General features: G+C 45.7%; 1 protein-coding gene across 3 annotated transcripts in view; it reads left to right on the forward strand.

The window, feature by feature from the left end:
- Nucleotides 1-26,626, forward strand: part of UTRN (utrophin) — a 440,716-nt gene that overhangs the window by 397,552 nt on the left and 16,538 nt on the right. For all 3 annotated transcript variants that reach the window (XM_077143388.1, XM_077143386.1, XM_077143387.1), the window contains 5 exons: nt 4,601-4,686; nt 7,667-7,824; nt 8,099-8,265; nt 12,608-12,719; nt 22,850-22,986. In XM_077143388.1, the coding sequence (XP_076999503.1) occupies nt 4,601-4,686; nt 7,667-7,824; nt 8,099-8,265; nt 12,608-12,719; nt 22,850-22,986 (660 nt within the window). The remainder of the gene's footprint in view (nt 1-4,600; nt 4,687-7,666; nt 7,825-8,098; nt 8,266-12,607; nt 12,720-22,849; nt 22,987-26,626) is intronic.

Raw genomic sequence — 26,626 nt, forward strand, 5'->3', positions numbered from 1 at the left:
GGAGGGTTGTCTATTCTGGATCTAGGAAGACTTGGAAGATTGTCTGTTTTGGATTTAGGAGCACTTTGGGGGAGTTGTCTATTCTGGAGCCAGGAGAACTTGAGTTGTCTATTCTGAACTAGGAAGACTTGGAAGATTGTTCTGGAACTAGGAGGACTTGGGTTGTCTATTCTGGAACTAGGAAGACTTGGAAGATTGTTCTGGAGCTAGGAGGACTTGGGTTGTCTATTCTGGAACTAGGAAGACTTGGAAGATTGTTCTGGAGCTAGGACGACTTTCGGGGGCTGTCTGTTTTGGAACTAGGAGGTCCTGGAGGGTTGTCTATTCTGGAACTAGGAGGACTTGGGTTGTCTATTCTGGATCTAGGAAGACTTGGAAGATTGTCTGTTTTGGAGTTAGGAGCACTTTGGGGGAGTTGTCTATTCTGGAGCCAGGAGAACTTGAGTTGTCTATTCTGAACTAGGAAGACTTGGAAGATTGTTCTGGAACTAGGAGAACTTGAGTTGTCTATTCTGAACTAGGAAGACTTGGAAGATTGTCCATTCTGGAGCCAGGAGGTCTTGGGTTATCTGTTCTGCTCTTGCCATTTTACTTACTGAGAAGCTGACCCAGTGAGGCAGATGATTTATCCACGGACACCTACTGATGTCAGCACTAGATTATAGAATGTGATTCGGGTGTTTTGATAATCAATTGATTATCCAATTTCCATATTTAGAAAAAACAGTACTTTGTAAATCATTTTAAGTAAACTGTTTCTTTCAAATTTTAACATGCACCCAACTCCTCTAAATATTCTGAATTTTGAGGGCGAAAAGGCTCTATTTTCATCTGCTGTGGATGACAAGAATCCAGAGTTCTGGTTCTCGTTGCTGTGTGCCTTGGCAGCCACTTAACTTTTGACATCTCAATTTCTCATCCAATAAACTGAGATAAAAATATCTGCTCTGCTTACCACATATAAGAAGGTGGCTGTGGGGGCAGCCGAGCTAATAAATGGAAGAGGACTTTATAAACTACAAAGATAAAATTGATTTATTTCATGAATTCACAGCCTCACCTCAGTCTGTATATTCCCAGGTTAAAAAGTCCTAATTTCTCAATCTTCCTTCTAGATTTAATGGAAATCCCAGTGAAATCATGATTTGAAGCAATAGCCTGGAACACTGGTTTTAAATGTATTTGTTCCTCCAGAGCCTTGAGTGCTGAATTGTCACTTTATTTCACTGTTCCAAGGTGGATATAATTTTAACTTTATAAGGTAGATGCTTTCCTAAGTAGGCTAATTGCAGGAATTACTTATGAAAACTGCCGGGGAATCCCCATGCCCCTGATCCTCCTGTGGAGTCTGGGGGCTGCTGAGACGAAGGAGCAAGACTGGGGGGCTTAACTCAGCAGACACCTACCCTTCAGCTCTGGAGCCTGAGGCTTGACCTCGAGGTGCCAGCAGGGACTGCGTCCCCTGAGGGCCCTGGGGGCCGACCCCACCCTGCTGGGTTAGTTTGGAAGCTGCCGGAATGTCATACACCAGAACTGGGACAGCTTTTAAAAAGGGGAATTTAATAAATTATAAGTTTACAGTTCTAAGCCTATGGAAATGTCAAAACTAAGGCATCCAGGGAAAGAAACCTTAATTCAAGGAAGCTGATGGTTCAGGAGCCCCTCTGTCAGCTGGGAAGCCACGTGGCTGCATCTGCTGGTCCCTTGCTACTGGGCTCTGTTGCTTTCAGCCTCTGTTCCTGTGGGGGCTCCTCACCTTGCCTCTCTGGGGCTGGCTCTCATCTCTTGGCTTCCCTTGGCTCTCTCCAGGTTCTGGTTTACTTAAAATCTCATGGCAACGTCTACTGGGCTCCCATGCATCTCCAAACATCCGTGTGTCTGTTCACCAAGTGTTGGCATCTGCCTTAACTCTGCTCTGAAGTTTCTGGCATTTCTGGCTCTCTCCAAAATGTTTCCTTTTTAAAAGGATTCCAGTAAACTAGTCGAGACCCACCTGGAATGGATGGAGTCACATCTCCTTCTAATCCGAAGGTCACACCACAATTGGGTGTGTCACATCTCTATGGAGATGAAATAATCAAAGGTTTCCAACCTACAGTACTGAATCAGGATTAAAAGAAACACTGCTCCCACAAGATTGGGTCAAAATTTAAACACGGCTTTTCTGGGGTGCATGAGACTTTCAAACCGGCACACCTGCCTCTCCCGGCTTCTGGTGTGGCCACGATGCTTGGTGCTCCTTGGCTCCTGGCTGCCCGGCTCCATCTCTGCCCCCAGCTCCTCGTGGCTGCCCTCTCTCTTGCATCTGTTCTCCTGTTATAAGGACCCAGGCATCAGTTTAGGGCCCAGCCTACTGCAGGATTAACTGTTTGCATCTGCAAAGCCCCTGTTTCTAAACAAGGTCCCACCCCGGTGTCAGGAGTGAGAACTTCACCGTGTCTTTTAGGGAACCCGCCGAGGGGCTGCCTTGTCCCCAACCATGAGCCGGGAGGTCTCTGTCCCTTCACACAGCATCTCTTCCACATGCCTCTGCCTGTGTCTGGCCAGCCACATCTCTTGATTCCCAAAGGGAAGAAAGTGGCCATTGCCTATTTTCTTGTGATAATTAGGAAACTCCTAAAAGATGTGAAGTAGAAACACCATTTATAGCATAACTCAGTGTAGAGCTAATTTGAAATTAGTATTTCTACAATTGTGAGAAACTGGGAAGAGTTTATGACTTCCGAAATTCTTCTGTAATGACTAGATTTATTTTTAAATTAGGAATTAACTATTTCCCAGGTCAGTTCTGAGCACTGTATACCTACAAAGTAAGGGCTCAGTAAATCTGTTGGATGTGATTTAATATAGAGTATTGTCAGCTGAGAAATAACAAGCCGAGGTGTCAGGCAACAAGGATGCTCTGTTCGGGGTCTCAGAACTGCAGGGCAGGGGTACAGACCAGAGAGCAGCCAGAATCCTGTCCCATCTCGGCATTTCCAGGCAAGGGCTGTAAGGGAGACGATTAGGCACATGCTTTGTGGTGGTTGGTGGCTGTTTGGGGTGCCCCGACCGTCCTTGAAGTTAGTTAGTTAACCGAGTTCTTGATCTTGTGGTTGGTTTGATGACCTGGGTGGTCTTGGGGTTTCGAGGCACCTGTGGCTGTGCACACTGAGCCACCCCTAGAATGACCTCCACTCCACCGTACAGCTCCTGGCCAGAGGAACTCTACTTTGCTTTATTTCTTTTTACTGTATAAACTCTAGGCTATGCATGAGCTATTTTAAAAATGCATTGCACCAATCCCTAAGCAGGTTTCCCTTTTTTAGTTAACGTTTTATGCAATGTCATTGTATCTATACAGAAGCTCATTTATGAGTTTTATAAATAAACGCACTTATGAACTTTATTTGTAACTTGAAAATGGAAGGATTTCAATTGCTCTTAATAATAAAAAAATCAATAGTATCAACATTCAAATAAACATTGGCAATAAGACCACTTAATTGAAAGTGCATGGTACGCATTTATCTGTTTTTTAAACTAAATATTATGTGTTCATTTAATTATTTAAACTTGTAGCAATAGATTTTAAGTGCATTTTACTTAGGAATTTAAAAAATGTCATGAGAAAATAACAGTAAAGATCCAAACTGGAAGCTGAACGTGGCTCTGAGGGAGGAGACAGCGGAAACAGCTTCCATCTGGGCAGTGCCTGCTCCGGGGGGCGGGCTCACCGAGTGGTTTTGTAGTCTCTGCATTTCCTCTTGCTCAATTCCAGGCCCCAGTACAGGGAAGGACATTTGTAGACAACTCAGCAGTTCTTTGATGCATGATGGAATAAAAACAACTCTCTGCTTATAAAGGTGGAGTAAAGATTTTCCTCTAGCATCTAGAAGTGAAATTGAATTGGCCTTGCACTGGCACAGCATGAAACTCTTTCCTCCTCTTAATTAACTAGTAAAGTTTGTATTTAATTATGATGCGATGCTGCCTAAAAAGACCTTCCCACCTGTCGAAGACCACTGAGTGTTATCGTTACAGTAGCAATTTATACAAAATGGCATTGAAAAAGATCAAAATAAAGGAAGCCAGTTAGTTCTAAGCATTCAGTAAGGTATAATAGATGGCTAATGTTCTAGTCAGTTATCTTACATTTATTTTTAGATGTATCGGTAGCCCTTTCTTGCTGTACTCACGTGCATGTCATATATAGTTCTAGCTATCTATTTTGGGTCTTACATTTATATTATTAACAGATACCTTTTAATTCATAGCATTTATAAAAATGAACTAGTTTCAACTTTGTCATTATCGCTTTCCCTTTGCTTTCATTCTTTCTTCTTAGTTCATGTACTGTGCATAAGCTGACTTTAGACTGCCAGTTCTTCTGGAGTAGCTTAAACATGTCATTAAAATATATCACGGAAACTACAGCACTGGTTTAACATTAATTGGTTATGAAATGCATAGATAAGCTAAGCTCAAATAAAGAAGTTTTCCTTCCAGATGTAATTCTTTTTTAATGGCTTACCGTCAAGAAAATAGATACTCAGAAATAATTAATACAGTGTACACGGTTTTAAATACAGCTCACTCACTGGGGTCCTTATAATTGCAGAGGTCGGACTGGAAAAATCAGAGTGCAGAGTCTCAAGATTGGATTGATGTCTCTCTCGAAAGGGCTCTTGGAGGAAAAATACAGATGTATGTAAGACCTTCCCCAATCCTAGTAATACTTTCAATTGTATCAGTGATGATAGCAACTGGGGGACCTAGTTCATATGGTCTGCCATAAGTGGTACCCTCCCCTTTTTAACCCTTGCCACGCATGGACAGGAGACAAGGGGTCAGTGCAGAGGGTTTTGGATTGTGCGGGATGAAAGCTGACGATTGGCTCGGGAGGCGAGGTGCCTTCATGGAGTAAGAACCAGCCACAGATTACAGCTCGCTGAGTCCCAGGAATAACCGCCCCGTGGTCTGGGCACTGTGATGTCCATTTAGGGCCCTGAGGTCCACGTCTGGTTCCAGCTGCCCAGCAGTGAGTGGTGGGGCGAGAATCTGACCTAGATACTTCTCACTCCGAAGTGAGAGGTGTTTTCAATTCCTGTGTCCTTTCTTCCTCAGGCCTAAAAGGACATTAAGAGGGACTAGAATGTTTTGTAAACATAGTTGGACCGTAATCCTAAACAATTATATTTCGAAGTCATGGCAAAATGAAAAGTGAGATTTTTGATTTTATGATGTTTGTTATAGTCACCACACGGGTCAGTGCTGTCCCTATAGCTGCCGACTAATGAAGGGTCCCTGTCCCCAGGTCTCGGCTGTCCACTCAGCGTCCACTCTGAGTCCCTGTCAAGATGTGATATTACTCACACTTAATCGTTTAGGGCTTAGCAGACTTTCTTCAACTGCAAAAGGAAGCTAGCAATTCCTGTCTTGTGTGAGGTGATCCATTGAAAAGCGTGTAGAGATAGCACAGGAACTGCTGGATATCCTCAAACTCTTCTCTACGATAAAAGAGCTGTGATTTAATTTGGCCCATAAAACATGGGTAATAGCTGCTGCTGTGCACAATCCCAGATAATTATTTGCAGATACGTCCACATCTGGGGGAGAAGGGGAGGGCTAAGTCATGAAGGAAGAGAGATGAAAAGCAAGAAGCCACTTAGTCCCAAGCCCTGAAAATTTAGTAAGTTCTGTACCTTACAGGAATATACATCCATAAAAAATTTCTGTTTCCCGGGATTGCTGTGAGGTTATTGGATTTTGAATTTCAGGTCTAGAACCCTGTGGCTTGGTTTTAAACATGGTTTACAAGATTGCCACTGGAAAGGGGTGTGGATTTTTGTGACATGTAAAGCTGATTGCCGGATCCCGGAGCCCCTTGCCTGGAGGGAGCCTCTGAAGCCAGGCGGAAGAGCTTTCCACAGACTCTTGTTTTGTGGCTGTTTATCGAGAATTAATCTGTATTGTTTGCCCTGAATTGAAATAATCTTCAGTGACATAATTGTCAAGGGGTGTGATTTCCAAAGTGAGACTTTGCCAAGGAGAGCCTCAGGGCACTGGGCCTGGAGAGGGGTGCCCCCCGTGACCTGGACTGGGGGCTTGCCCGCTCCCGCGTGCACGTGGAGGCTACGTTCTCTGAAAGGGATGCTGGTATCAGAGGGGGCTGAACTTGCCCCAAAACCAGCGCACCCTCAACCCCAGAGCTTGTCGTGAATCTGAGAAATGTGTGCTTGAGCTGTTTTCCCAGCCAGGGACCCCACCTCCTTCTCTTCAAGCTGGATATCAGAGAATGAAGTGTGGCCGTGCCGTAGGATGGCTGCAGCCATAGAGCAAAAAGAAAATTCTGCAAAAACTCCACATAAAGGATAGGCTGTCCTCCATGTACATGCATGTGCTCGCACATGATAACATTATCTCCACATGCATAATCACACATGCTTCCTGGTGCCGTCATGGACACGCTTTCTGCGAATATCAGCAAATCGCTCTGTTATTCAACACGAAATGTTAAAATTATGCAAAGGGAAGCAGAAACCCCTGTCATGAAAATATATAGTATTTAATTTAATCCACAAAGTATGCCATTTTAGGGCTTTATTAATTAAGAAACCTTTTAGGTAGAAATCCTTAAATCTTTACTGGGAGTGTTGAGACTGGAAATGTTCCCGGGTCTTGTTTGGTTTTTTACTTTGCTGTTCTGCACAGTTCTGACTCCAGTTTTGATTTCTCCCGTGACATTAGACTGTGTCCTCGTTAGTATTTCCTTTGTTCGAGTTAACATTCAGGGCAGTTTGTTCTTGAAGCTCCACGCACAGGTGCCTTCCTGGATAAGTTGGAATCCATGTGAAAATTGATTTTTAATGGCCAACGTCCAGGTGCCCTGCTGACCCCGCCCTCCCTGTCAGTGCCTTCCCCAAAACACCCTTGATTAGTTCTCTTGTTGAGAACGTCTTGGCATCTTGTCTCATCAAAAGTACCTTCACAAACCATCCTTCTGAAGACCTGTCTGCATGCCTGAGGTGGAGTTCAGGTTTTGGGTTGAGGCTCCCCTCTGCCCAGCCCCCGCCTCTGGAGACTGCTTTTGTCTCCAGCTGCAACATGAACATATAAACTTTTATGAGAACCTAGAAATATGTCAGAATGCTTGAGGAATCTTGTTTCCCTGTGTTTTGTGGGTAGTTTTATCCCAATAGTACACCATGATAGTTGAATCAAAGACGTATTTTAAGTAAGAGAACCCTAAAGGGGTCCTCAGAAAGTTGAATGTAGAGTTGGCAAGTGACCAGGCAGTTCCACTGCTAGGGACGTGCCTTGGACCAGGGGGGCAGGCGGGTTGGAATTTATTCAGCCACAAACAGGAATGCCGCAACAGGCAGGGACCCCAGGACATTGTGCTGAGCTAAAGAACCAGGCACAATAGGCCCAGGGTTGACCAGTGCGCCCATGTGAGACAGCGGGAATAGGTGCAGGGGTGGGAAGTAGATTGGAGGGTCCAGCGTGGGGGGAGTGTGGGTTTAATGGGCACAGGGTCTCTGCGTGGGGGCGTGTAGGGCTGTAGGAGTGCGCAGGGCGTGGAGCAGAGACCAGCAGTGTAGCGCGCCCTTGTGCGAGCCCCACGCCCCGTGCCCGCCTGGGGAAGGGACCTGGGGCAGCCCAGCTGACGCCGCTCTCCTCGCAGGTCTCTTCAGAGAGGTGGCGGGCCCGACGGAAACGTGCGACCAGAGGCAGCTGGGGCTGCTGCTGCACGATGCCATCCAGATCCCCCGGCAGCTGGGCGAGGTGGCAGCCTTCGGGGGCAGCAACATCGAGCCCAGCGTGCGCAGCTGCTTCCAGCAGGTGGACCTGTGGGGGCGGGGGAGGGCAGACCGGGGCGGGGCTGTGGAATGGGGTGGGGCTGTGGGCGGGGCTCCAGGCCGGGCTGTGGTATGGGGCGGGGCTGTGGGGGCTGTGGGCGGGGCTTCAGGCAGGGCGGGGCCTTGGGGCGCACGGGAGGCTCAGCAAACGTTCCTTTTACTTCTGTCCAGATATTTGGAAGGCTGTGAGTCTCGGCGCTGACTGCAGTGCGAAAGAAGACAGCTTCTTCATTTTCCATGTGTTTGTTTCCCACCAGAATAACAACAAGCCGGAGATCAGCGTGAAGGAGTTCATAGACTGGATGCACCTGGAGCCTCAGTCCATGGTGTGGCTTCCTGTCCTGCACCGGGTGGCCGCAGCTGAGACGGCCAAGCATCAGGCCAAATGCAACATCTGCAAAGAGTGCCCCATCGTGGGGTTCAGGTGAGGCTCCCACTGAGGGCCGGGGGTTGGGGGGACGTGCTGTTCTGCTGCCCCACGCGCACCCACGGGAGCTTGCCTGCCAGGGAACTGGAGTTGGCAGCACCTATTTCCAGCCCAAGCAGACTCTTTCTGCAGCCCTTCACCAAGCTTATTTCACGTTGTTAGTATCATTACTTCCCCTACTCTGCTCCAGGACCAGAAAGTTCTCCGGACCCCACAGAAATGTCGGGGCCTGATGTTTGCATAAACTGGCTGTAGCTGCCTGGCCCTGCTGGAATTGGGGGATCAGACTCAATGAGCAACACTGGAACTCTGAGAAGTGACCAAATTACTTCTTGTTACTTCTGCTCACCTCCCCGAGAAGTAGGCTGACCCTACTGAGAATGGGAGCAGAGCTCAGGCCCAGGCTGAGGGTGACGGTGTTTCGGACTCGTCGCTCGTGGCTGCAGAGCAGACTGTCTGCAGGGTCCCAAGTGTGCCGAGCTGCAGCGTCTTGCCTGCCCTGGCTGCTCCTTGCCCCCTCTTCTCCTGGGGCCAGCATGCACTGCACCTCTTGGCGTGGACTCTGTCCTCTTAGGAATCTGGGGACTACATCCCCACCCCCCCCAATTTGGAAACCTGCTGTGAAGCAGCATAGGGCCGCTCAGCAGTGACCCGGGGATTTCCTACATTCCTGTTCACTCGGGTCTAAAGAGGAACGGGCTCAGAAGGCCAGCCTCCCCCTGCAAGTCCAGCCCCCGGGGCCAGCCCCTGCTGTCATCATTTAGAGACCCAAGGTCCTGAATAAATGAAGCTGGAACAGCATGGTCTGTCCTCCAGAGAATGTCCACCGTTGGCAATAGAACAAAGCTCCCTGTTCCGTAACCTGTGGTCCCACTGGGGCATCTGTCTGAAGTGTAGGGGCTGTGGGCCGTGAGAGGACGGACAGGCAGATCCGATGAGGACGAAGCAAGGTCAGCGGAAGCCTGGAGCCAAGGTCAGGAGCCCCAGCAGAAGCCAAGGGGAAGCCCTAGAGAATTGATGAGAAAGGCACAGCTCCAGGGCGGCAGCTGCCAGGGCCGCCAATGGGAGAGGCCCTGGGGGACGGAGGTGGGCAGCGGGAAGAGGGAATGGCTGGGATGGGGCCAATGGCTAGCACCAGTGGAAAGCAGTCCAGAGGAGAGAGCATCCTTAGAGCTAAAGCTAGCTGTCATTATTGGGCACTTACTGTATGCCAAGCACTGTGGAAAAACATCCTGCATTTGTTATTTCATTTGCTCTCTGTAAAGCCCTGTAAGAGTGATATTATCTCTGCTTCACGTGGATGGAACTGAGATGTGGGAACCAGACAGCTCGCCAGGTCCAGTAGTAAGAGAAGGCACAGGCAGGGTTCACGTGTAGAGCTTTTTTCCTCCAGAGTTCACATTCTTGATCAATATGGTTTTTTAATAGCAGGCACAATTTTTGGAGAGGAGAGATTTGACATTAGAAGGCAATCAGATGATGCTGAGTAGAGCAGTTGATTTAGGATATTGGTTGTTAGAGAAAAATGTATTACTCTGTGGGCAGAAGGTGACATGAAGCCGCTGGAACCGTCCAGGCTATGGGACCCAGGGAGAGTCGTCGGGCTTGTCCAAAACTGTCTCCCATGGCCCCTGCTCCTTCCCATGATGTGCCGTGGACCAGGCTCAAAACGCAGGTCGTGCTCGACTGCCCCTTTAAAGCGTCACTTCTTAAAGCATCGTTCACCCGCAGCAACTGGTGGCAATCCAGAGATTTAGGGAAGCAGGCCGTGGGTGCGTGGGCGCTCACCATATGATTCTCTGCCTTCAAGTAAGCCGAAGGCATTGACAGGAGGAGCACTCGCGAGCCGTCATAAGGGCAGAGAATGCCAGCATTGAGCTCGTGCAGTTACGTTCCCAGGTCCACCATCAAATTCACCACGGATGCTGCCCTGAGAAAGGCACGAGGGTGGACAGAGACATGGCCGGGGCCACCGAGGCTGGGAGGGCAGCGTGCAGTGGCAGGAGGGCCGCACCAGTTGTAGGTCCTGGGGGCCTGCGCAGCTGCGAGATGCAGCCTGCGTGGCGTGGCCTGTGTGGCGTGACCTGCGTGGCATGACCTGCGTGGTGTGACCTGCATGGTGTGACCTGCATGGCGTGGCCTGTGTAGCGTGGCCTGCGTCACGTGACCTGCATCGCGTGGCCTGCGTGGTGCGGCCTGCGTGGCGTGGCCTGTGTGGCGTGACCTGAATGGCGTGACCTGCGTGGTGACCTGCGTAGCGTGGCCTGCGTCACGTGACCTGCATCGCGTGGCCTGCGTGGCGCAGCCTGCGTGGCGTGGCCTGCGTGGCGCAGCCTGCCTGTTGTGGCCTGCCTGTTGTGGTCTGCATGAACTGTGCATGCTCATCACGATACCCTCAGTCTCCTCAGGGGACTGAGCAGGGCGGTCCCTGCATGAGCAGCAGGCCTGGCACTTGGCAGGACAGCAGGCAGCGGTAGGAGTGAGCCGCCTCTGTCATCCCCATGGCGTTGTCACAGTGCCTGGGGGTCACCACAGTGCCCCATCAGGTGGAAACTCCAGAGGGTTTCAGCCTGGACGAGGGAGAGGAGGTCTGGTCAGCTCTCAAAGTAGAGGAACAGCTCTTTCTCTGCAGCTCCAAGGAAGAAGCAAAAGCCAAATGCAGGACTGAGGACAGTGACATCTGCGCCAGAGACCCTGGGCTTCACCCAGCCAGCTCCTAGCAAGCTGCTGCTTTAGACATGCAATTATTTTCTCTGAACTTTTATAAATACTGTGACAGCTTTTCTTTAAATGCTTCCAAATTAAATTTTAATGAAATCTTAGCTTTACGGAATGTTTTCTGAGCTGGGAATGACTTCAGCTGGGATCACATCCAGCTGCTCAGTAATGGGGTGAATCAGCTAGAGATTATTTTCCTTTCATGTAAGAGAAATCCAGAGGTAGGCAGTGCCAGGTGGGTCTGGGGTCTCCGCCTGGGTCCCGCGCTCCCCCTTTCTCTCTGCACTGCCACCCAAAACTGGTCACCTCCATCTTCAAGGTCACCTCATGCTAATGAGGAAGCTCTTTTGGCTGTCAGGTCCCTTTTCCAGGAAGGAGGAGGGAGTGGACTTCTCCCCTTCTGGGAACCCCAAACCCTCTGGGGACTTCCTGGGAGCCCAACAAGACCCTACCCCCAGCTGAAACTTGCCTTGTGTTGCTTTGCTCCTCTCCGCAGCAGGAGAGACCAAGAAGCAGTATTTTGGCAGAACCCACTGCCCAGTAACCAAGGCTGAGTTACTGAGCAGGGCGGGAGGTGGCTGCAAGCGGCAGGTACACACTGGGCAGGTGCAGGTGCCATTTGAAGGGAGCAAGTCAGCGGCACTTTGAGCCTGTCAGCCGTGCCCCTTGGCCAAGAAATACTGCGAATGTGGCAAACTGTTTCATGCCTGGGGGCTTCCCGGCCAGACTAAGCTGCTGTAAGGGATGCAGAGTGACTTTCTGCAGATCAATTTGTAAGTGATTTAGCAGGTCATTTTAGAAGCTGCTCAACATTGAATAGTTTCAGTATTAACTTCATTTAACCTTACATTTTGTTTCTAGTTTCATCCTTAGTCCAGTATTTTTCAGTCTTGTTTTCAGAATGTATGCCTGCATTTATGTTCTTGGTAAACACAGAGGGCTCAGGAGAAGGTGTTTTCTACTCAGACCCTGGGAAACTTAACATCTAGGGCTTCACTCCCCTAAATAAGATTCCACAAATGAACGTGGGTGCATGCTGTGTGAGAATCTCATGCGAGAGAGTTAAAAACACTGTTTCCATTAGAGAGTGCATTGTGATCAAGGTTTTACTTGGTTTGCTTCTTTATTCCTGGATATTTCTTAATTTAATCTTTTTCTGACAACTAGTTTAAAAGAAATATAAAAACGCCTTTGTAAAATATAATGCCTGTTGAGGGAATTTAGAGATTGCTTTCTCACTATGTAATTGAAATTCTAAAAGTTGATGTCAAGCTGATAAACGTGGCTTTCTCTCCTCCCCATTCACATTCAGACATCACAAAAATTCTTCTGGCATGGCACCTTTGACTTCCCATCAAGTGCATGGAAGCCTGTTTTAGAGACTTAAGCTCCCGAAATTTAATCTTTTTTTTTTTCTTACCTTGAAAGTGGTTTCATTAATTTCCTATGTGAAATTCAAGATTCTCTTTGTCCTGATTTGTAGCTCAGATACTAAGTAGATCCCACATTTGGGGGGAAATCGCTGCCTTTTATTTCCAAAGTGATTTGAGTGAATGAGGTTGCTTATGCGGCTGGTAGGTGGGACCAGGCTGCAGCCATAACCGCCTCTCCCCCTCTCCAGGTACAGGAGCCTAAAACATTTTAACTACGATGTCTGCCAGAGCTGCTTTTTTTCTGGACGAACAGCCAAAGGTCACAAGTTGCATTACCCAATGGTGGAATATTGCATACCTGTGAGTACTGGGCCACTGGTGTTGGCTTTTGTTTTTGGGTCTTTGGTTATTGACTACATTGCTTTGGGATTCGCTGATATCTGAAATTCTCCTCAGTTTATTTAGACTTAAGTTTTCTAGAAGAAAAGTATCACATAAGGTTCCTTAACCATATTTTGTTGTGTTTTGCTTTCTTTTCAGTAAGTACATTTATGTATGATTGTCTTATCCTTACAGAATAATTGGAATTTTCCAGAACACTAACTTATCAAACTTTTATTTGTGTCCTGATTTTGAACTAAACTTTCTTGGTAGCAAAAGCTTTAAGAGCTCACACCAACCTATTTTGAAAATGAATCTGTTTGTGGAGAAATCACATTTCTTTCAGGCATATTTAAAAAGTTTTCACGGTTAAATGTTATATTCACAGTAGCCAAAATGTGAAAAATGGCAACTATCCTTACGTCTAGCTCCCAAATATACCAGCTTCCAATTTTTCCATGTCTCTGATTTTAAGATTTTATTCATTTTGTATTTGTCATTTTGATCCTGCTTTTTTCACCAAACCTTTTGAATCATAAGTGTTCCTCCAAGTTTTCATCCAGTGTAGTTTTCCCTAGTTAGTATGTATTTGAGTGGATTACTATAATTTATCTAACTATTCCCTTAAATTTAGGTATTCATCCTATTTTCAATTTTCTGATATTGTAAATGACACTCTCAAAAATGTCTTTGTGAAGATAGCTCTTCTCAACATGTTGTATAAGTTGCATTTCCTTAGGATAAAGTGTCTAGTCATTGCATACATGACCTGGGTCAATAAATGTGAGTATTTTTATGGCCAGAATACTTGGTACCAAGTTATTTTCCAGCAGAGTTGTGTACTTCCTACATATTATCACGTTGTAAACCTCTCGGCTCTCCTCTGCCCTCACTGGCTTCGGACCCCAGTTCTTGCCTCTAACGTTTTACTTAACGCAGTTTTCAGTAGTGGCATCTCAAGTCCTGTGTAACTGGGTCCTCAGCTTTGTGAGTTTAAAATGTTGGCTTTTTTTTTGAACTTCTCTAAGTTGTGGCTTACAGAACCATCATGCATAAAATACAGGATCCCGTATGCCACCATATAGCTAGCACCCTACGCCAGTGTGGTACATTTGTTACAGTTGATGGATGCACAGTTCTGTAACTGTACTATTAACTATACCCACAGTTTACTGTAGGATTCACTGTTTTTGCAGTCCCAAGGATTTTTGTAAAAAAGCTTTTTATTGTCTTACCATGTATACAACCTAACAGTTCCCATTTAACCACATTCCGACGTATATCTCCAAGCTGTTGCATGGGTCGGGCTGACAAGAGCTGTCACCTCTGAGGACAAATGACCAGTATCCAAACCACACACGGCTTGTTGAGGTGCCCGCTGGCCGGCTGGCGCTTTGCACTGGGGAATGTAATTGCTAAGTGAGCACATTATCTGTATCCATTTCAGTATCTCCTTTCTTCTACGAGGAAACCAAACCAGCATCATGAGGTTTTCAGAGTAAAGACATTAACTGAGCCTCGTGGAAAGATGTTCTCAAACCTCCCATCTCTGCCTCCAGAATCGTGCAGCTGCCGTGAATTCTTTGGTGGATACAGAGGGCATGTGTGAGAATCACGGGCACCCTGCATTGTTCTCTCTCCAGCTGCCATTTTTACATAAAAGCTATAAGTTATCCCACACTCTCCTTGGTATGCAGTGTTCTCAGGGCAGCTGTTGTGCTTTGTAGGATTGCAGTTTACTGCTGTACATAGGTGACTTCCTTTCGCCCCTTTCTGAAGTTGCCTGGTGATCTTGTTGGCAGCCACTGATAAATCATCTCTATGGCAGTCCATTTCCTTTATTCAACCTTACCACATTTTATAGAACAACTAGACATATATATATACATCGAGTCTTTACAGGGCATGCACTTGCATTTACTAGTGATGAACTCCTGATTTAACTGATTTCCAAGGTGCCCCTTTCTTTGCACCCACAGTCCTTGTTTGTTGTCCTCTTTTAAGTTATCTTTATTTCTGGTTCATCCATCTTTCACCCAGCGATCCCTAAACTCATTTAATGTCTGCCTGAGAAATGAGCTCGAATGTGAACTTGTTCGACGCTAGGATAATAAGTGCCAGCACCGCTTGTGTATTCAGGGGACTGGACCTTCCCACCTTGCCCTCGATGCTTAGGTTTCCCAGGGCGAGTCTCCGACTGGGATTTGGAAACTGCTTCCATCACTTACCTGACATGTCTCCTTCCTGTTCACGTTCCTTCCTCAGCTGAGTCTGAGAAAGCTCTCTGCAGTTTGTAAGCCTTATTTCAAACCTTCAAACTCATTTCTTCTCCGCAAAATACTTCGTCAAGCATATTAGCTGTTAACTTATTATCTAGACCATGTTTGTCTGCAGATGCAGGGAGGCTGATGGGGTGAGCCGTCATGATTTATGAGGCATTTTACGATCTCTATAATAAAGCACTTAGATGGGGAAATGAAATGGAAATTTTCTTTTCTGTGGGAAATAATTTTTTAAGAAACTCTTACCCCCACCCCCCAGGCCTGGCCATCCAGATATTCCAGATGGCGCCTAATAGAATTGTTTCATGGGGCTCTATGTGAGTTGAACCTTGAGCACGTTGGCTCTAATGGCCTCCACTTTCTCTCTCCATTCACCCAAGCCCACCTTTCGGCGAGTGCAGCCCCTGCTGACTTAGCATTTGAGCCCCCAACTCTAGCTTCGTCAGCAGCCCCCACCCCCATGCCCGCGGCAGCCGTGTACACGTCTGCAGCTCCTGGCTAAGGCCATGCAGTCAGGGCGTTTCCTGCCCGCGCTGTGCATGTGCCCCCCACCACCCTCAGAGCCCTAGGACAGCCAGGACTCCTGACTGGTCTCGCTTTCCTTAGCTAAAGCTGTTTCTACAAGCACACCTGGCTCGTATCGGATGCTATGGACACTAACTATAGACGTCACGGCTGGAAACCCTCTAAGAGCTCAGCTGACTCATGCTCACTTTAAAGAAAATGGGTCTTTGAGGAGGGAAGTAATTCATACCCAGTTAGTGGTATGGATTTGATTATTTAGCTTCATTAGGGAAAATAAGTACATGCCACACACACTTTGGTAGATATTTGTGTGTGTGTGTGCGCGCGCGTGCATGTGCATAGGTAGGGGAAAGAGAGGGAGAGGAAGAGAGAAAGAAATTACTTTCCTTGTATCTTTCTACCTCCTGTAACCCTTCTTTAACAATAAAGCAATAGAACATGACTGACTCATCAGTTATTAAAAATAATTTGATTTACATGAATTAGCTTTTTATTAGAATTATTTTCTCCCAAAAGGAAGCAAAAATTGAAATATTTTCTAAACAGTCTCCCTCATCACTCACGCCACCCTGAAATAAGATAAATTTACTCATATTCCAGTCCCCCTGCCCTGATATAATGCATTAGCCGGTGAGTTTTTTGGAATCTTCTATTGGTTGGGTACCCTGTTATTTATCAGGCATTTTGCAAGAGACTGGAAATACAAAGAAAATAAAATATAATGAAGAAGAGAAAAGGCCTTTATGTGGAGAGAAATTCAACAAGCCTATTGCACATGATTTCAGGTGGTTAAAGTTAGGGAAAAAGATACCAGCCAAAATCTGTTGTAGTTGTTATGTGTACACTACATGTTTAAAATCAGAGTTCATCATTCATAAAATAGTTGTATTTTATATTAAAGATGTTCTGATTTTAAATTTCTTTTTATTGGAATAAGAAGATCATGCTAATCAGATCTTTTTAAAATTGTCTTTGTTCTCTTTAAACACTATTGCAAATAACCTGAATTCAATTCAAATTAGAGATATTTTTACATGTCCCAGCATGTGAAAGGAGTTCCTTCTTGAAATGAGAGAGAGAGAGAGGATTCTGGGTCTATCATGTGATAACCAGGACACCTTGGATCATGTCGGGGGTGGGGGTTGGCAGCTGGGGAGCATCCAACGCCGCAGAGAATGGAAACATTGGGGCAGCCACTGGGGCAGAGATGGGAGGCCTTGGGAGCAGCTGAGGTCCTGGGAGTAGCTGAGGTCCTGGGAGCAGCAGAGGCCTTGGGGGGGGCAGCGGAGGTCCCAGGAGTAACTGAAGCCCCGGAGTAGCTGAGTTTAGCTGGCAGAGTAGGACTTTGTGATGTTGTCATTGCTTAGCATCAGCCTAGTGGAGAGGAAGGGGAGAGAGACTCTGGGGTGTTTGTGACCCTGGGCTTGGTCTGGGCTCACCCCTTGCCGAAGAAACACTGGATGCAGTTGAGGGGTAAGAGTGCTTTCCGGAAGTCCAGTGCATTGACCTGGAGCCATGGCTCTGAAAATGATGTTTGGACAAGATTCACTCTACTTCCCGTGACTTATTGCCTGCCTTCTTTTTGACATCTTGGCCGTTCATGAACACAGATCTTTAGGCTCGTATTTCCCGCTAGGGCGTGCGAGCCCTGAGCTTTGTTGTACTGATTTCCTCCTATCCATGGAATTCAAGTGGGCCTCAATTTCAACCGCCTTAAATCAAGGAAATATAAACTAAGGTTATTTTGCAATTTAGGAAAAAGTAACTACTGAGGGAAAGTTTAAGCTCAGCCCTGCAATATTGAAATGTGCTGCTCAGAAGTATGCGCTAGCCATGTGGTACCCTGGCTTCATATTTTAGAGATAAATCAGCAGGCAGCTGGGTCCCGCAGGGGTCAGCCACTCTGCTCCTGGGCCGTGACCTTGAGCTTCCTCTTTGCACTTGCTTGTTTTCTTTGGCATCTTTGTAAACTTCCCCTCCTTAGCAGCTGCATTCTGGAGCTTTGTTCCTGCAGCCCCTGCTTTTTGAGCTGTGGAGGTGGGCTCCTGGTCCCAAGTTTATTCATATTGGTAGTTAACAGTTAAACTCTGCCAGGAGAATTTGTTAGGAAACTGCATAAGAATGTCATTCCACATTATGAATTTATCTCCCCAAAAAGCTTGTTGATAGATTAAAAGCTAGTATGGTTTTATTTGTTTCTGTGCAGGTATTTTTGTGTGTTAAAAGTGCAGTAATTAAAGTTGGTGTTTGGGCCCCTCAGTTCTTTGATGTCTTTGTAAACTTCCCCTCCTTAGGGACTGCATCCCAGAGCTCTATTCCTGCAGCCCCTGCCTTTTGAGTTGAGGAGGTGGGCTCCTGGTCCCAGGCCCTCCTCCATCTCAGCCGTGCCACTTTCGTGAGTCACATCCACGGGAAGGGCAGGCTTTTCTGTCACACTTGGATGTTTTTGACACTCAGGCGTGCACAGGTGTCAGCAGTTTCAGATGAGGCTGTGCAGCTGGACATCTAAATGGGGACGTGCAGAGTAGCCCATGTGCCTGTGTGGATGCCCAGACACAGGAAACTGGTGGCAGAACTCTGAGCTGCACCCCACGGCAAGTAGCATTTCTCTACAAGGAGAGAAGCAAAGAAACATGGGAAACTCCTCCACCATCTTCTTTTCGGTCAACCAAAGAGAATCCCTAGAGGGAAAATTCTTCTGTTTGCAGCTTACACAGGGTTTTATTAGGGTCTTGGTAGGTAGGAGACCCTGATTTATGCTGGGGTGGATTTTATAATTCGGGCACTCTCTTTTGTTTATCCATGTGTCTGTATAAGTGCGGGGTTGCAAGCCCACCATCACGGCCCGTGAGTGCATTCTAAGTGTCAGAAGCATTCTCATATGACTGTAATAACCACTTGTGTGATGCAGAAGGTTCCCAGGCTGCGGCCTTTGGAATGGACAGGGCTGCCAACTTTCCCCACCGGCAGCCTGTCACTTCTCCCCCAAGAGAAACAGCATCGAGGCTTTAAGAGAAAGGGGCCACAGCCACAGAACTAAAATGTCTCTGTTCATTCTGCAATTTCTCTTCTTTTTAAAGAATGTGCCGCCAAGTTTCCATGAGACTTATTTTCTAAAAATGTATACAGAAATGTCACTTTTATTGCTTTTAAGTTACTTATATAAAACATGTTTTTTGTTAGAAAAGTTAGAAAAACATCGATGAAAGAGTAAAAAGGAAATAAATAAAATTGTCAGCTATTCAGTCACCCAGAGATAACAACTCTCAAAATTCTGGTGGCTGGATTGATTTATTTTTAGTCCTTTCGATTGTAAAATACAAGATACATTAAAACCATATAAAATTAATGGATTATAAGGCGAACACCCCCCAGGTGAGGGAGTAGAGCTCTCCCCGAAACTCCCGGAGCCCCTTCCACGTACTCTGCTCCAGGCATAAGTCAACCCCCCCTTTAATAAGCACTGTCCAGATTTTATAAGTGAAAACTCATAAAAGTTGCATTTTAAAATTACATTTTTCACTCAAATGCCTATCCCTAGACACTGTTTTGCAGCCCAGCCTCGCCTGCTCTCTGGACTTCTTGGGGATGGGGGGTCCAGAGCCTGCCTGGCCCTAGGGGTGTTGGGGGGGGTGAGAGGCAGCCGCAGGGACTGGTCGTCCCTAGAAAGGAGCCTGCACCCTTCGTGCTCTCGCTGGGCGGCAGAATGGCCCTGTTCTACTCTGTGGCTCATTTTAGCTGAGACGCTGCTACAGAGTCTTTTCCCCTCATCTGCAGCGCAGATTCCCAGGGTACAGCCCCTCAGGAAAGGCAGGAGAAGGGTTTATTTCCCCTTTATTGACCAGTTTTCAGTATGAAGAATTGGTCCCCTGTCACCCACAGCGATAGGCTCTCGTGCTGACCTTGCCCAGTGCTCTCTGTGTGCGGGGCTGCAGCCTCCTGTGCGTGCAGAAAGCAGCTCACAACGTACAGACTTGTTTGTTCCTGTCATTTCCCCCCATTTCTTCAGTGGGAGCTACAAAATCTTCTGCCATCCTTTCTTTCTTCACAGCAATAAATGAAACCTTGCAGTTTCAAGAAATGCATGAATAATTTAAAATATTGGATAATTTGTGCAGTAATGAGTGATGCCTTCAATTTCGCCTTAATCACACAATGGTAATGATTATTTGTTTAAAAAACAAAGTATCATACCTAGCATGATGTTAGAGTTGAGTTTGATTACATTCATTATACTATTTTCATTTTTATCAAACTGTATCACTGACGCTAGAAAATAAAGAAATACTAGGTTACTGTCATTAGATAGAAAACTTGACCAAGCACGTCTAAATATCTTTTTATGTTACTGGTGAGAAATGGTCTTAATTCACCTTCTTGGCTCGACCCCAGCACAGGAGCTGCATTCCGCTACCTGAACGTAATTCCTAGTTCCTGTGGGACGAGTTACTCCACCCCCCCAAAAAAAGTTTTTTTTTAACTTTTTTAAATTGTATAATATAACATATATACAAAGCAAAGAAAAAAAAAGCAATAGTTTCCAGAGTTTGTCATGGCTACCATACCATCCTCTCAGATTTTTCCTTCTAGCTGCTCCAGAATATAGGAGGCTAGAAGGAATAAATATTTTATCATCACAATCAAATATTTTTTTCTTTTTTGTGAAAAATAACATGTATGCAAAAAAGCAATACATTTCAAAACACAGCACCACAGTTAGTTGTAGAACAGACTCCAGAGTTTGACATGGGTTACAATTCCACAATTTTAGGTCTTTATTTCTAGCTGCTCTAAAATACTGGAGACTAAAATATCGATTTAATGATTCAGCAATCATATTCATTTGTTAAATCCTATCTTCTCTGTATAACTCCACCATCACTTTTGATCTTTCCATCCCTCACTTTAGGGGTATCTGAGCTATGGCCATTTTCATGTTGGAAGGGGCTGTCACTAATGTGGGGTAGGGAGATGGAACTACCTGATGTCCTGGAGAGGCTGGGCCTTCTAAGTTTCAGGATTTATCTGGTCCAGGGACCCATCTGGAGGTTTTAGGTTTCTAGAAAGTTACTCTAGTGCCTGGAACCCTTGTGGAATCTTATGTATTGCCCTAGGTGTTCTTTAGGATGGGCTGGAATGGTCCTGGTTGGGGTTTGACAAGTTATGGATAGGTAGCAGGGTCTTACTGAACCTTGTGTAAGAGCAACCTCCTGAGTAGCTTCTCGACTCTATTTGAACTCTCTCTGCCACCGATACTTTATTAGTTACACCTCTTTCCCTCCCTTTTGGTCAGGATAAAATTGTTAATCCCACAGAAGCAGGACCAGGTTCATCCCTGGGAGTCCTCTCCCACGTCACCAGGGAGACTTTTACCCCTGTATGACACATCCCACGTAGGGGGGAGGGCAGTAATTTTGCTTGCAGAGTTGGGCTTGGAGAGACTGAGGCCACATCTGAGCAACAGCAGAGGTCCTCCAGAAGTAACTCTTAGGCATGCCTACAGGTAGGCTAAGCTGGATGAATTACTTTTCACTTTTTAATATTGCATAAACTTTATATAGCTCTAGGGAATTTAATGCCCTTATATAACAACTTTTGATGGTAGTTTTTTTTTTCTTTTAATGAAAATTGATGAGGAAATTAAATGGTGCTATTTCTGTGTGAGAATACACAAATTTTTTTTCAAATATAAAATTTGAGATTTGTCAGAATCTGATTTTATTTCAGCTGCCACTATAACTTTTACTCCTAAAAGTAAAAGTTTTGGGGGGAATGGGGAATGGGGATTGTTTCTTGGCAGTTTTTTTTTTTTAGCATGTCTTGAATGTATTCAGCAAAAGAATGATTATGTGACCTGAAATTGGCCTTGCACTTTTGAATGGTGCCTCGTTTTTTTCCCCCAAGTATTTGTTGGAGCCCAAATGTCAGTAAGGCAGAAGAGAAGCTGGCTGGGGTGAGCCAGCTGAGTGGGGGCTCTGGCCCCTTTCCCTCCTGCTCCCCCCAACCCCCCTCTCCGCACACACACACACACACACACACACACACTCAGGGCTGTCTCTTCTCATTATGCAGGAAAAGGGTTGAGATAGTGAATCTGACGACAAGGCTCCTGAAAACAAAGGTCTGTCCCAGCGGACCTTTTCTTTTCTGTCTTTAAATAAAGTGAAAATTATTGAGTTTTGCATCATGAATGCTGTGTATACATTCAGGCCTCCTCTCTGCTCTGTGGGTCTCGTCCCCTGATTGTTTATTAGAAGCACACATAGTTTGGTAGAACAGTAGTAGATCATAAGGAGCAAAACTGTTTAGCAGTTGAGTCAGAAACTCAACTGTTAAACAGTGGTTTTCAAAAATGATTATATTTTCTGAGCTTTTCTGTGCAAAACAGTCTGTATGAGTCCTGAATAAGCTCCTGATGATGGAAAAGACTGGAGCGGGGCAGGCAGCGGGGAAGCAAATCATTTAACACTCGGTTTATGTTATTACGAAACTGTTTGCCAATGTTATTTTGTAAAGAGGCCACTAGTTATATATTGAGCAGTCAACTGGGAGCCAGAGAACAAATTCAGTTCTAGGCAGCTCGCGTCAACCCTTCTTTCACTGAGTTGCTGCCAGTATAACCTATTGTGGATTAAAACTAGATTTGGTGACTGGGCACAGGAAGCTTGGGCACGGAGAAGGCTCGTGGGCAGCCTGAGGGTGGTGCTGGGGGAGGCCACAGCCCTTCTCACCCTAAATGATAGTAAATCTCCCCTCTTGGCATTCATAAGGAAACAGGAGCATTTTGTTTCACCAGCAGTGCAAATAATTATGTGGTGGATGGTTGGGAGAAAACAAAGGGGTGGACGGTGCCGCTGCCCACCTGGACCCCGGTAGGATGCCAGCTGACCATGTGGGAGCAGGGCAGCCGGGGTGGCCACTCCCCTGTCACGCACTCAGTGTCCGGAGCACTTCGTCACCACTACATTTTTGCCAGCCAAATGCTCATTCTTTTACTGATTGGTATCAACCAGTATTATTTCCAAAACTGATTTTATTTTTGTGGTCCAATTTTTAAAACATCAGGGAAAGAGCTAGTCATGGTTTATTTTTCAGAGAAAATAAAACCTATATGCTGGTTGTATTTAATGCTGAGACCCGATGGCCATGTGTTTTCACAATATCGCACGTTATTCCAGAATTGCATAAAATGCCAAAAATGTGGGGCTTTCATTGCGCCTCTTTACGTTTGCTCAGATTTTATTGTGAGTAGCGACCTCCTTCCATGTTACCGAGAGATGTGTGCTTGTGTCGGCCTTGCAGACGACGTCCGGGGAAGATGTTCGGGACTTCACAAAGGTGCTCAAGAACAAATTCAGGTCGAAGAAATACTTTGCCAAACACCCTCGGCTGGGCTACCTGCCTGTCCAGACAGTTCTGGAAGGTGACAACTTAGAGACGTAAGTGTGGTTTCAGCGTTGAATCGGTGAACGCTTGGAGCTGGCGTTGTCTGTTTTCATGTGAGCAACACAAGGCAGCTTGCTTGATGACAGTAAAATTAATGCATGGGATTGCATTTCCTTCTAGAGGGGGAAGTTAAACTGGGAATCAGTCTTCACATGTTTGCTTTCCACACAGTCACAGCCCCAATTCCACCTCTGACCTTGCTGTGTGCCTGAACTTCATGCCTCGGGCAGCGCCGGGCCCTTCACCTGTTCCTCTCAACATACTTGCAGCAAATTATTCTGTGCTCTTTCATTCTTCCATTTACTTTCCATTTTCCCCCTTTGGGGAGTGTTTTACTTTTCTTGGCATATGCTTGCACTTGGCGTATTTTTGCATCTGTTTAGTATAAATTTATGAATAGAACTTAATCTGTTGCTTCAGATATTCATCTATGCTAAAATCTCGTCAAAACCTCACATTGCATTTCTAATATCTTTCTTCTTGAAGATAAAGACAGCAAAATGAGATAGCTTTATACATCATACAAAGTAGACAATTTAAGCATATTTAATTTGAGCTGACAAGCATAAGTGAAACAGAGTTTCAAGGTAGCACAATTGCTGTGAGATTATAAATATAAAGGAAAGAAAAATAAAAATGTATAGCCTGGGATGAAAAGAGAAATAATATTTAAAATGAGCCAGGAGAAATGCAAGGAAGTAATTTTAAATTACTAACCAATTGTATGTTAAGATAAAAATAGATGTGATTTTAAATCTTTGAACTGCTTTTTATAATATCAGCATAAATGTGCCTGCCAAGGCAAATTTCTTGTACTTGAACCTTGGGAAAAATGAACTTTTATTGCTAACCAGGACCAGAATACCCAGATTCTAGAAAAAAAGACATTCCAGTTAGAGAGGGAAGGACATTCTCTCCAATCATTTTGAAAGAGAAGCTAAACAAGTTTAAGAGTGAAGATTTCTGCTTTAAACGGCAGAGAAATAGTCAGAAATGTGAAAAGCATGTTGAGGGTGTCTGTTGTGAAGTCAAGCTTGCTTTCTTCAACCTGCGAAACTCATAGTTCATTTTATTTTATAGAGGAGACATAAGTAATCAGAAGATGGTAACATTCCAGTGCACTGTGACAGGTGGCATCACAAAGGTGCTGAAAGAGAGGGCGAGTCTCTTGGGTCTGATTTCTGAATTTGTTTTCCTAGTAGAGCTCTGAAGGCCTGGGGCTTGGCTAGTGCACCCCTTTATTTGTGAAACAGCTAAGACGTTCAAAGGGGGGCCACAGTCCAGTTCAGGAACGGCTTCGTAGCTGTCTGAGTCCCAGCAGAGGTGATGCTGTGTGTGTGTGCACGTGTGTGTGTGCAGGCGTGTGCGTGCAGAAGGCCAGGGTGGCATTTATGCAGAAAGGGGTCGACCCATAGCACGTGCAGGGGTCACGAGAAAGACTTCAGACTTGGGTCACTGCTTGGTATCAAGCTGTGTAAGAGCGATCAGTCTCCACTGAAAGAGCTGTTCAAATACCTACAGTCCTCAAAGAAATACAGATCTGATCCTCTCTTTGTGTATGAGTATATTTTTGTCTTCTTCAGAAGTCTGCATGATGATAAGTTCTTATATGTTCTAATATCCAATATATATAGTTTGTGCTGAGTACCCCATGGTAAAGCCAGAATTTTGCTCCTCTTGGCATCAGATCTAAAGAACCTCTGCCTGGCTGCTGGGATCGTAGAATTATCACAGGGACCTTTAACTTATGGGGAAATTGGATAGATTTGAAGTAAGTGGTGTGCTGTCCCTTTCATTCTTTGGTCAGCCATTAGCATTCTCTGTCCCAAATATCTGCCTCCTTCATAGCAGTCACACAGGTAGATCTTTCAGTCTCATTTTAGCGTTTTTCATGATTTGCTTTCAATGTCAAAATAACCATTGGCATCAATCATTCTATTCTGAGAGACTCTGTTAAAGTAAAGATTGACAGAAAGCATGCCAGGTAATTTGTGCTATGGTTTGTGTGTATAACTCTCAAAATGCCTCAGCTCATCTACACGGAGTACACCGGCATTTTCAGGGAGAGGAAGACCAGAAAAAGAAACAAAGACATGTAAGATGAAATCAGATGCCACAAAGATCTGCACTGGAGAAGATTTATGAGCTACTAGTCACAGGGGCAGGTTTTCTTCTGTTTTAATCTGAGAAGGTGCTTTCTTGCCTTGGTGGATAGTTGGTTTTTCTGCTAAGCCCTTTCTAGGGGAAGCCACTTAATATCCTGGTGTGACCATTTATGAAGTTGAGTAGTGAAGAATTTGATGTCGTTTGTTCTCCTGTTTGTGGAAGGAGAAATTGGAGAAAAACCAGTGAAGTGGTACAGGTGTTGAAGTTATTTATGAGCCTGATTAGAATTTTCTTTGGCTTCTTTCTCTTTCTTCCCTGTAAAACCCATTATCTTATCCTATGTCCAGCAATTATGCTTGTATGCATGGAGGGGACACAGGAGAAATATGGATTTTTACTAAAAGGCAGTAAACAGCCCCAAGCTAAGGTTTGCTCAATTAGTTTTATACCTATCTATGCCAGATTTTTCACAAAAGGATTCAAAATAAATGAGAAGGGCTTGCTTAAAGGATGTGCCATTGAAAAGAACCCTGAGAAACAAGCTGAAATCTTAGCCAGAGTAATTTGGAAATCGCTAAAAAAAAAAAAAAAAAAAAAAAAAAAAAAAAAAACAGGTTAGTTTCCCAGAAGATTTAAAGAAGTCACATAGACATCTGTCCCTGCTGGTGGTGGAGGTGGAACAGTTGAGTTTCGTGACTTTTTAAGTTTTTATACAGCAGGAGCCATGTGCTAGATGGTGCTAGCCTGGGCAGCAGGGGTGCTGGCCTGGACAGCCGAGGCGCCAAGCTGAGCCCTGAGCCCTGAGTGGTGAAAAGGCCCAAAGCTCGAGTGTCTGGTGTGGGAGCAGGGCAGGGACAGTTCCAGTCCAGACCGTCTGGAAGTAGTGGGAGTGGAGAGAGCAGGAGGGGGGCAGGTAAGGAAGAGCCATGATGAGAGAAAAGGGTTGGAGCTGATGAAGGGAGCAGCAGGGAGCCTTCAAAGGAGGGGCTGGAATTAGGGAAAAGGGACTGAGGACGGCAGAGGGACCAAAGCACGAGGGCTGCTGAGAGCTTGGGCAAGAAGAGGCCCAGGTCCTCCGGGAGAGGCTGGGATGCGTTCCCGTGAGGGGGAACCTGTCGCAGAGCCCAGCCCTTTGCCCTGGGGAATCCAGGCTCTGGAAGGACACACACTGTTAAGTCCAGGCTGGCCCACGTGGCCTCATTTCTCTGCCCCTTTGGTATGGATTCCAACTGCCATGAGGACATTGCCTTGGCTTTCCCCTTCCAGAATTAAATAAGAAAACTAACCACTTAACATCCTTCCCTACAAATCAAAATACTTTGGAATCAGTGAAGCTTGAAGTTCTCTTTTTATCTTTATTTCTTTTCTTAGACATTTTCTAAATACATTTAAAAACTTCTTTGGGGCCACTCTTGCGTGCAGCTTTCTTTCTGCCCCGCTGTTCTTATCTCAGCTCCGTGAATCCTTCTGTGCTAAATGGATTAACTTCACCAGGGCCAGTCAAGCCACTTCACAAGCCTTCACCAA

The sequence above is a fragment of the Tamandua tetradactyla genome, chromosome 25, assembly GCF_023851605.1.
Source record: "Tamandua tetradactyla isolate mTamTet1 chromosome 25, mTamTet1.pri, whole genome shotgun sequence".
Taxonomy (NCBI): Eukaryota; Metazoa; Chordata; class Mammalia; order Pilosa; family Myrmecophagidae; genus Tamandua; species Tamandua tetradactyla.